Source organism: Chinchilla lanigera, unplaced genomic scaffold (assembly GCF_000276665.1).
Source record: "Chinchilla lanigera isolate Chin_1 unplaced genomic scaffold, ChiLan1.0 scaffold00081, whole genome shotgun sequence".
Taxonomy (NCBI): Eukaryota; Metazoa; Chordata; class Mammalia; order Rodentia; family Chinchillidae; genus Chinchilla; species Chinchilla lanigera.
In genome coordinates, this window is record NW_004955482.1 from 2,244,158 (window position 1) to 2,255,305 (window position 11,148).

At 51.8% G+C, this 11,148-nt stretch overlaps 1 protein-coding gene across 1 annotated transcript in view; it reads right to left on the reverse strand.

The window, feature by feature from the left end:
- The window catches only part of Glt1d1 (glycosyltransferase 1 domain containing 1), a gene marked incomplete at its 5' end in the record, with an annotated part of 75,240 nt that overhangs the window by 36,099 nt on the left and 27,993 nt on the right, over positions 1-11,148 (reverse strand). The window contains 2 exon segments of the mRNA XM_013503709.1: positions 1,219-1,275; positions 3,292-3,328. Of these exon segments, the coding sequence (XP_013359163.1) occupies positions 1,219-1,275; positions 3,292-3,328 (94 nt within the window).

The following is an 11,148-nucleotide window of genomic DNA, read 5'->3' on the forward strand; positions in this document are numbered from 1 at the left end:
ATACACAACCTGTGGTGTACCTGCACAGTGGAATACTATACTGCAATAACAAAGGAAACCACAGATGTTCACAAGAAGGTGGAGAAATCCCAAACATTGCGCTGAGCTGAGAAAGTCAGCTATAAACCAGCACTGGCTGTGGGGTCTCCCTGCAGCGAGGGTCAGCAGCAGGTGCGGCCCAGCTGGACGACAGAAACCCCAGGGGGAACTGAGCCTGGGAAGGGCATGAGCCGTGGAGCTGCCCCCTGGAGAGGGCCCCACTCACCTGGAGGACACGGCCAGAAGCTGGGCTGACTCTACCCCTGAGGCCCCGCACTCCCCTCTTGGGCACTTTCCTTGGCAAAGTCAAAAAGCCAACTCTGCTCTTGCAGACACAATGAATAACAAGGCAGGTCAGGGCAGTCAGGAACACTTCTTTTTGTCTTTTAAAAATCTTGTATATGAGGGGGCTGGGGATTTAGCTCGGCGGCACAGCGCCTGCCTGGCAAGCGCAAGGTCATGAGTTCGATTCCCGGTACCGGAAGAAACACAAAACAAACAAAAAAATAAAAATCTTGTGTATGAGAAGATCCCACTGAACGTGAGCAGCCTTTCCCTTTCGGTGCTGAGACTTCAGTAACTTAACCTTACTTCTCTCTCTGACTTCTCTTGTTTCCCTGGAGTCATCTGTCTGTTTTATTTTTGGTATGGGAGGGTTGAATGCAGGGTGCTCAACACTGAGCTACACCCTCAGCCCTTTTGAGACAGGGTCTCACTAAGTTACCCAGGCTGGCCTTGAACTTGTGATCCTCCTGCCTCAGCCTCCTGAATAGCTGGGATCGTAAGCGTTCACCACTGTGCCTGGCCTTCCTGTGTAATTAACAGTAAAATACAGTGAATGTTTGAGGCTTTCATCTGATACAGAGCAAATGTGACACGGAGTGACGTTCGCAGTGCTGAGGACAGCGTCAGGAAGGCCGAGGCCCCAGGCTGCCTGCCCTGCCGTCCTCAGGAGCGGGCTGCCCCCAGGCTGCGGAGGGCAGAGGGGCTCTCCGCTCTCCCGGCCTGGCCTTGCGCTATTCTTGCTCATGACGTCACTTCCTGCTGCCCTGCGCCCCCGCACACTTCACGGCCTCACTTCCCGCTGCCCCGTCTCGTTCACGGCATCCCTTTCTGCCCCTGGCCCCGGACCAGTGGATTTCCCAGGACCCTGAGCAGGCAGGCCCTGGGCCGCCTCACCTGCACGCTCTAGGAAGCTGTTCCAGTCGAAGGCGGCATTTGGCGTTGTTGCAATTCCTGGTCAAAGGAAAGAGAAAAAGGGTCACTCCGCGGAGCTGCTGGAGTCCGGCCGTTATGGCGGCTGAAGTTCTAGTGCTCAGCGCTCACGGGGTCCCTGCTCCCCCAGCCTGGGGCTGTAAAGTGAGCCCAGACCCCACACGAGCATCGGCCCCTTCCGACCCCCCCAGGACTGGGCCACACTCCTTGGGGCCACACAGACTCGTTCCTTCAAAAGGTACTTTGTTTTTCTTTTGAGACAGAGTCTTGCTTTGTAGCCCAGGCTGGCCTCAAATGCACAGAAATCATCCTGCCTCGGCCTCCCAAGTGCTCAGGTTACAGGTATGTGCCACCACTGGCGGCTAAAAAGGCACTTTTAAGGAGGTTTCTAAAACATTCACAACTGAACTCTCACGGCCCCAGCCTCCAGTGGATTTGTTTGTTAAGGTTTACATTTTTCTTTGAAAATGAACATTTTAAAACCTAGACAATTCACATGCAATGTTCAACAAACTACCCTGAGAAGTCTTGAGGTTCAGTCATCTAACCCCCCGGGAAGCAGCTTGTAACCAGCACCTACCCTGAATGGTGCAAAGGATAGCCGCCCACGGACAGCGGCAAGGGATACTAGAAAGCTTGACATAACCCTAGCACTCGGGAAGGTTGAGGCAGGAGGCTGAGGCAGGAGGATCATCTTGAGTTTAAGGCCAGACTGAGCTCCATAGTGAGTTCAAGGCCAGCCTGAACTACATAGCCAGACTCTGTCTCAAAAAAACAAAAACAAAAAAACTCCCAATGTCATTTTCATCTCCTGATTTCACTTTGCCCTGTCCCAATTCATGATGTTTTACAATACTAACCATGGGGCTCCTTTATTTAAAAATTAAGTTAAAACTGAATTAAATAAAATGTTTAAATTAAATTTAAATTTGTTCAAGAGAATCAGAATCCGTTAACACCATCACATCTTACATAAGACTAAAAATATGACTTGTGGTCAGGTGTGAGGGCAAACCCTCGTAATCCCAGCACTAAGGAGGCTGAGGCAGGAGGGCTGCTGTGAGTTCGAGGGCAGCCTGGGCTACAAAGTGAGCTCAAGGCCAGCCTGAACTGCACAGTGAGACCCTGTCTCAAAAAGACAAAAAAAAATATATATGACTTGTGAGGTACGACAAGGGGGGTGAAGGCCAACCTTTCAGAGCTTTCAGTGCTACAAACAGCTGCCCCTGCACTGGGTGTCTTGACGGATCGGTAGCAATTTGTAAAATAACTCTTCAGGAAAACACAAAAACAAACAAAAAGACCACAATGGCTCAAATGAACCGGTTGTGAAAGAGGCATAACAATTAAACTGGCTAAAAAACGCTATGGATGATGTCAGATGAAGGCTGGAAGCTTGGGTGATATCGAACGACCCCTTACGCAGGAGTGCCGGTCGGGGGGCACAGACAGCGGCTGTTGGCAAACTGCATCCCTGGCAGGCTGCTCCTCCGCCCGCCCGGCTCACACCGCACCGGCTCCAGCCCTGGCTGCTAATGCCCACTCCGAGCTGTAGGGCAGGGGGCTGCCGCGGGGGCTGCAGCTCAGCCAGTCTCCCCTGGAGGCCCGGAGGCTGCCATGCGGCACCGACCCGGAGACGCTGTGCTCTAGCTAGCCCCCAGTCCTGACAGGGATTTTTCCTTTGGGGCAGTCTTGCTAATTGGCCCAGGCAGGACTTGAACTCACAACCCCCTGCCTCAGCCTTCCTCCTGTTGGAATGCCAAACACTTTGTCTTGCTTTGTTTAAACACACCACAGCTGGAGTGTAACACTTCTATGGGGAAAAGGGTCCTGGGTCTGCATTTTAATTATTCTTCTGCAATTTCTCCTCTTCATCTTTCACTCCAGATTTAGAAACTGCACCTACTGTTCTTATTATTTTAAGTAAATCTCAAAATCGTCTGTCATCCATAAAGATTCCGATATGTGTTTTTAAAGGGTGCATCCTTCTAAAACATAACACATATGTATATCTGTAAGATATACAAAAATTCTTACCTTGACTCTGCACATAGATCTTGCCCTTAGCGTGCGGCTTTTTAAAGGAGAGAAAAAAAACGTAAATGTGATAGTTTGTCTTATGCTTTTTAGAACTCAAATAACTAAAACAATTAAAAATCCGGTCAGAAAGCAACTCTGATAATCCCCACCCCGCCGCGGCCGCTCATTAGTCTGTAGGGTGCAGCGAGTCTGCTCTTAAGGGGTTTTGCCAAGAGCACAGCTCTGCGCGGGGCAAAGCCGAGGGCCAGGCGCCCGAGTCAGCCAGGAGCAGGGTCCCGCGCTGCGGTTACTCAGTTAGTGCAGCGGCTGCTGGCTCAGCGGGGAGGAAAAGCGCCCCCCACCCAAGACAAAAGGTGCAGGGAGACCGGGACGAGGCAGGAGAAGAAAAAGAGGAGGAGGAAGGCGAGAAAAGGAGGGGAGGGAAGCCAAAACCCAGCCCAAGGGCGCAGCTCCCTGCCCTTGGGACGGGGGCTGACCTCAGGGAGGGGCCCAGGGGCAGCTGCTGGCCTCCTGGGAAGCCACACACACAAATACTAGAGGGAAGCCAGGAGCGCTGGCGCACACCTGTGATCCCTGCACTGGGGAGGCCGAGGCAGGAGGGTCGCTGTAGATCAAGGCCAGCCTGGGCTACATAGCAAGACTCTGTCTCAAGAAAACAGAACAAAAAGCTACTGGAGAGAAAAGCAGCATTTCCCCAGCTCACTGTGAAATGTGACAGAAATCTTTTCAAACTCAGACTTAGACACAAAGGTAGGAGCAGGAGGAGGGTGAGTCAGCTGCTGTAAAATGACAGGAAGGATCTGTAGATGCCAAAGGCTGTGTCCCTTTTGTCCTTGCGTGTGTGTGTGTGTGTGTGTTCTGAGATTGGGTCTTGCTATGTAGCCCAGGCTGACCTCAACCTCAGGGTGGTTCTCCTGCCTCAGCCTCCTGAGTGCTGGTATTACAGGTAGGCGCTACCACCCCCGGTGACTGGGTCTCTTAAATGACAAAAAAATACAGTCATTTCTGTGAAAATGGCCAAAATGAGAATCTTAGCATCCAGTGACCCACATATTCTAGACCAATGCATGAAGGACTAAGTTAGTGAGAGTGGAGGTCACGGAGGTCAGAGCACTGTGGGGTGTCTCTGTGTGTGTGTGTGTGTGACAGAGAGAGAGAGAGAGAGAGAGAGAAGATGTAATTTCCCCTCTTCATCTTTTACCCCGCAGCATGGCCCTGGCACTGTACGCGCCGTGCTGCTTCACCTACTCCGGCCTTACCCCAAGTCAGCCTTACACTCTGGGGAAGAGGCTAAGGGCCAGGCAGCCGCCAAGGGAGGGCCAGGCGGTCCACAGGGGGATGGAGACGGAATGTCCACAGAGAGCGGCTTCCGGGCGGAGGTCGGCACCCTCACATGAGGCTCGGCATGTTTGGGACTGGCCTAGCGCCCCCTCTCCCATCTGATTTTGAACCAGAGGCCTTCAAAAATCCCAGCTGTCCTACTGAATTTCAGACGCCCTGGAACTAGCAAGCCTTAGAAAACAGTTTCAAAAATCCCTTCCCTACTAGTTAATTAAGCTTTAAGGGGAAAAGACAATGGCCAGGGCAACCCATCGGGTCCTCTCTTGTCTCAGGAGCTGTGTCTACTCCCCACTCCTTAGAAAAAAAGGACGAGCAGCGACCACGTGAAATCCGGACCCGAAGGTGGGAGTCCTAACATACTCCAGTTTCTTAACTGCAGTCTCTCCGAGAGCTGGGGAAAACCGCAGGACACAGTGGGGCTTGGAGCACGTCTTCCTCCACTTCCCTCGGAAGCACTGGCTGGGAGAGTCAGGCGGGAGAGTCCGGCAGGAGCGAAAGCTCTGCTACAACACCGCGCCGGTGTGCCAGTGCAGAGGTCAGCGCCCGGGTTCACAGCGCTGGGCTCTGCCGGATTCTCGGTGAATTTGATTGTCGAAGGACAGGCAAGGGTTTACGGTCTTGTCAGTGTTTCCACTAGAAATATGCCTTGCAACTAGAACTTTGCAAACCCGAAATGCTCCTTTCAAGAAATTTCACCCTTCTCCCGACGAGGTATTTAACCAGCAGCCCAACGCCGCAGTGAGAAGGAGTTACCCGCACGTGGAGACTCTGGGTGTACCTGCTGCCCTGTACCCATCTCCGAGTATTACTTCTCTAACACCTACTGAAAACCGGAGAAGATGAGCATCCCCCTGGCACGGACCCTGGAACATACACTTAGGGTATTTTAAGATCTTGTCTGAGCAAGTCAAAAGAGAGTTACAGTCTGAAAGAGATGTAGACCTGAGGGATTTTCAGTCCCCGGGCTAAAAGAAATCCGGCAGAAGCCAAGTGGCTCACTGTATTGACTTTGCAAAACATTTTCCACATCAAAGTGATGCAAAGCCAAATTCATTTTCCTCGCTGGGTCCTCGTGGCTTCCCTCACTCCGACACAAATCAGAGTCCACGTGTGGCATGTGCCTGGACAGATGAGCTCATCACTGCTTCTCATTTTATCACTCAGACGGGGACTTCGTACACACGGGGGCTGGTGGTGAAGACGCGACGCTGGAATTTCTGTGAGAAACTATTACTTAATCCGGCCCGTTATTGGCCTGGGAAGGCAGCATGCTGTCAGGTAGGGACCTAGAAGCAGGGTGCCTTTGTAAGGGGTGCAAATGCCGATCGATATATTTTTCTAATGGAATATTGGACAGAAAGCCCAAAAACTTCGGTTCCCATAACACAGTTAATCTCCTGCAGTGACACCGTCTGCAAACGGAAACCACAACAAATACTGTTTTTATACGATATGCACAACTCAGTGTGGCTCGCAAAAATAATAACTCTTATTCTGAAATGGCAGTACATCTTCTGCTTGTGGCTTTGTTCAAAGTATGCGTAAAAAAACTTCAAAGTGATTGAAAGAAAGCCAGGCCCATCCACAGCCCTGTCACAAGCTGTACCTGCGCCACACACCACACCCAGCGGGCCCTTCTCAGGGGACACAGTGTCTTCCATTTTCTCCCTCCACCCTCTTCCACTAAAAATCTATCACCATGCCTGCAGTCCAAGCACTCGGGAGGCTGAGGCAGGAGGATCGCTGCAAGTTTAAGGCCAGCCTGGGCTACACAGTGAGTTCAGGGCTATCTGGGAGTACAAAGTGAGACCTTGTCTCATAAAACCAAAAACAACACCCACTCCCAAATCTATTACCAAGCAAAGAAAACAAATAAGAAAGCATTTGCTAAGAAGGAGGTGGAAGAGACACAGCCATGCCAGGAACTCCTGCAGCAGAACCACAGAAATATTTTTCCAGGAAAGAAAATTGGGCTGGGATGTAGCTCAGCAGTAGAACACCTGCCTAGCATGAGTGAGGCCCTGGGTTCCATGCTCCGCACTGCAGAAAAGAAGAAACAAAAGGCAGACAGGGTGAGCTGGGATCCCGACCTATCGCACTGGACAGCAGTGGACAGGAGAGGGCAACTAGAATGACCATGACGCGTGCGGGTGAGGCAGGGTGAGGGTGGAGCACTGACCCGGAGCAGAGGGAACGGGCAGGAAGAGCCAGAGAGGATTTGGGGCTTTCAAGCCACTGTGTCTCTGGATGGGTAGGCGCAGAGCCGCTGCTGTGGGGCCGCCGAGCCCCCCAAGTCCCCAGCCTGTGCCAATGAGACTCGGGGCTCAGAGGGGCCCAGGCGTTGGAGCCCAGGTCACAGCAGGCACTCGCCAGACCTTCGCTCACGACATGCTGCTCCAGGAAGATGTCTCGGGGAAGGCTGTCCTAACAGAGGCTGTTAGAACGCTCAGCTTCGACGCGTGGTGGATCCCTGAGGCTGGCGGGACGCACATCAGGTGGGGCGGGGCCCTGGCCGGGTGCTGAAGAAGAAAGCCGCACAGTAGTGTGGGGTCTGCGAGGCTCCGAGATGCTGGGCGCCCTGTGGGGTGGGCGTGTGCCCTGCAGCGGCAGCCGCTGCCCGAAGTTTTCAGAGCTGGATAGAGACACTGGGGGTTGCACAGGCAGAGGGGCGCAGAAAGCTCGGAACATCGCCGCAGGTGCCAGGAATTAGTCGGCCAAGCTGCTCCGGGTTAGGGCGGTGCTGACACCTGGAGATTTCTGGTGCTCACCTGCGGCGCAGCCTCTGTCTGTGGTGGGCACCAAAATCGGCCTCCGTTCTGCATTTAACATCCAAGGGGCAGCAACGGTCTGATCACATGTGCACGCTGCGGGTAAAATCACACCTTGGGCAGCCCGACGCATCTACCTCAAAGAAGGCATCTTCCTTTACAAGGCAAGGTGGATGAATGAGCTCCAGAAGGCAATGACTCTGTTTCTACATTAAAATATAAAAACAGCCGGGAGTGGTGGCGCACGCCTGTAATCCCAGCACTCGGGAGGCTGAGGCAGGAGGATCATTGCAAGTTCAAGGACAGCCTGGGCTACAAAGTGAGCTCAAGTTCAGCCTGAACTGCATAGCGAGACCGTCTCAAAAAAGACAATAAATAAATAAATAAATGAATGAATAAATAAAATAGAAAATCCCTAACAAGGTAACAACACCAGCAAGCTCACGCCACGCTGACCTCAGCCCATTGTGCTGCTGGGTCATTTCGCCTGTGACCTTGCTTTACTGAGTGAAGACTGTTCCGAGGAACATTTACTCGGACTCAGGAGCTTTAAAAAGGGCTCATAGAGACAGGCGTGAATTTAGATGCTGTCCCCCCGAAAAAAAAGAAAAAAATTAGATGCTGTCCCCTTAGAAGACTGGGCCCGGTGTGGTGCACTGACCCTGTAGTCCCAGCACACGGGGAGCTGAAGCAGGAGGACCACCCTGAGTATGAGGCCAGCCTGGGCTACACAAGCGAGTCCAAGGCCAGCCTGCGCTACGGAGTGAGACCCTGCCTCAAACAAAACCAAAAATAGAGAGTCCAAGCTCCGTCTGAGCTACATAGCAAGACCCTGTCTCAAAAGAAACACAATAAAGAACACCTACTAGAAGAGTGTGTGGGCACAAGGGGGCCTGGGGGGAGGGGTGGTCAGCGGGGCGGATTAAACCGTGTCGCTGCTCCTGTGGGCCCAGAGGCTGATGCTAACACAAACAACCTGCGCGTCACTTTTTGAAATTTTTACGTTTTCTCCAAATTTCAAGAGAACACCCGGCCCACGGACTGAGCCTGGTATCGAGATGCTTTCGAGGAGGCTTCTAACACTTCCACACGGCGAAGCTCGCCGTCGGAACTGTGCAGCGAGGCACATTCTCTAAAATGCCAAACGGGGGCTGTGACACCTCAAAGCAGCAGAGGAACGATCCCCCAGACAGGCCCTCCCGAGGGGAGATCCGGGGCTATGACCCCAGGAAGCAGGGTGTAAAAGTAGAGGTGCTATAAACAACACTAGGAAATACCGACTTGAGCCTGAACAAAAGCAGCTGAGATTAAAAGCAATAAAATAAAACCATCTTTATGGAAATCCAATGAAACTAATTTGGGGAGAGTCAGCCGTGCTAGGTGATAAACCAGCCTCCAAAGCCCTCTCCCTGAAGAGCGCCTTGTCCTTCTCGGAGGCCGGGTCCGTCCTGGGGTACACAGCGAGACCGGCTGTGCGGCTGTCACAGAAGTCACTGGAGAGCTGTGTGGATGGGCCACCAGCAAGCGCTGCACACGCTGCACCCGGCTGGGGTGTGCTGTGAGTGTGGCGTGCACACCCGGCCTTGGTACCAAAGCGTGCAAACGCCTGACCAAGCCCAGCGTGGTGCACACAGCTACGGTCCCGCGCACTGGGAGGCTGGGACAGGAGGACCACAAGTTTCGGTTCAGCCTGAGCAATTTAGCAACCTACTGAGATGTTGTCTAAGAAAGAAGGCTGTTAAAGGGCTGGGCATGCCGCTCAGGGCAGAGGCCCTGGGGTCAGTACCCAGTGCTGAAAAGGAAAACAATCTCCTTAGTCACCTTCACCCAGAGGGCACAGGAGATGGCGAGACGGTAGAGGGAGAGCAGGGAGGGCCTTGGCCCCCATAGAGAGGCGCAACTGTGTCCAGGCTGAGAAGCAGAGTGTGGCACAGGGTGGGAGCAGCTGCTTTAGGGTGGGGTGCCATGCTGGATATTGGGGTGCAGCCAGCCACACCCACAGTCCCGGGCCTGGGGCTGGCTCTGAGGATGGGAAACGAGGGCCGAGCTGGAGCCGCAGACCTGAGGCCGAGGTAACCGCACAGACAGGCAGGCAGCCCTGTCTCCACAGGGAAGGCCGGGGATGCCTCACTCACCCGGTCAGGGCCAGCCGCCGGCCATGAGGGTCACTGGGACACAAACGCAGAGGACAAAGGCCCCGGCGCCCAAGGGAGCAGGAGGTACGCGCGGTGGGACACCCACCTCCGGGCAGTGGCTTAAAATACACGGGTTGGAAGGACCAGGATTCATCTCTACTTCTTTACAGTGTGGCTAGCAGGAAATTAAACACTGCACCCGCAGCCCCCGGGCATGGCCCATGCCACATTCCTACCAGGCCCCACTGGCGGAGAGCCTGTACTCCAGTGACTCCTTGTGTAGTCACCTCTGAAAATGAAATTTCAGAAAGCCAAGTGTTTGCCTCGTGTCTTTCATTACTGTTGATTTGGAAATCATAAAGGCAGTAAGAAGCAAATTCCACAAAGCTTGCTAATCTGGGATTACTGAAATCGGACTCTGACTTGATAATAATTAGGTGAGACTAACTGAACAGTAACCCGAGCTGGTCCTGCTCAAGGAATTAGAGAACACAAAATTAAAAGCCAGAGCTCTGCAATGGAGAGCCGAGCTTAATTGCTTGAAAACTGGATCCTTCCTCACAACACATAAATACAAAGTCTCTCTACAAAAATCTATCTGAAATAGTCCTATAAATGCAGGTGAAAAATAAATTTTTATATTATTCATATGTATTTTTTATTGACAGTCAAATGTTCTACCACTGAGCTATACCCCATATTTTTTATTTACGAAAACTAATCAAATAACACTGAGCTGAACTTTATTGAAAAATCCACACCAAAAAAGTACAAACAGGTACCAGTTCCCCCAGGAGAACCGTGAGCATCACGAACTGCAAATGTACTAATAAAAAATAAGAGCTTTAAAAATAAATGAAAAATGTCTTGTCCTAAAAGAGCAAGTCTAGTAATTTTTAAAGGACAAAATAATAAATGTTTAAATATGACACAAAACAAGTCTGAATTCAAATTTAACAATCAACGCACTGCTTTAAGCTATAAAGACAAGTAATCACGTTCACTATGGGGTGTCGCTCATCACTGCCAGGGGCTCGGACCATCAGTGGTACATGTGTGACCGTCCCACGTGTGACTGTACGTTGCCTACCATTGGTGGTGCAAGCCACCTGATGGTACAGTCCTGGGTGCACCACAGTGGTTCAAGCTGGGGAGAACATGCCAACCCCTTCTTCTGTTAGTGTTAGGATAGTGCCTCTCCCACCCTAATCCATGACCAAGCTATTCCTGTTACCTTCCCCGTGGTTTTCAAACCCTCTGTGACTAGAAGGAGAGGCTCTTCCTGAGGACAGACAAGGACTGCACGTGACTGGCCACCATCTGAGAATGTGTCAGCCATGGGGTCCATGTACCTTCTGTTGAGAAATGAGCATGAAGATTGTTGCTAGTTTATCTGTTGTTCTGTTCTTGTTTTTATTTCTTCTTCTCTCTTGAATTCCTTTCTTTTTACCAGTTCCCCAAATTTCACGTAATCTTCCTTTGTCCTCCAGCCTTGCTTCTAATCTCTTCCTGTTGTATTTCTCTACTCCCCCTCACACCCTTTTTAAATTTTCACCCCTGAGGGTAAAATCACCATATTGGGGGCATACTTACTTTTTTTTTTTTTTTTT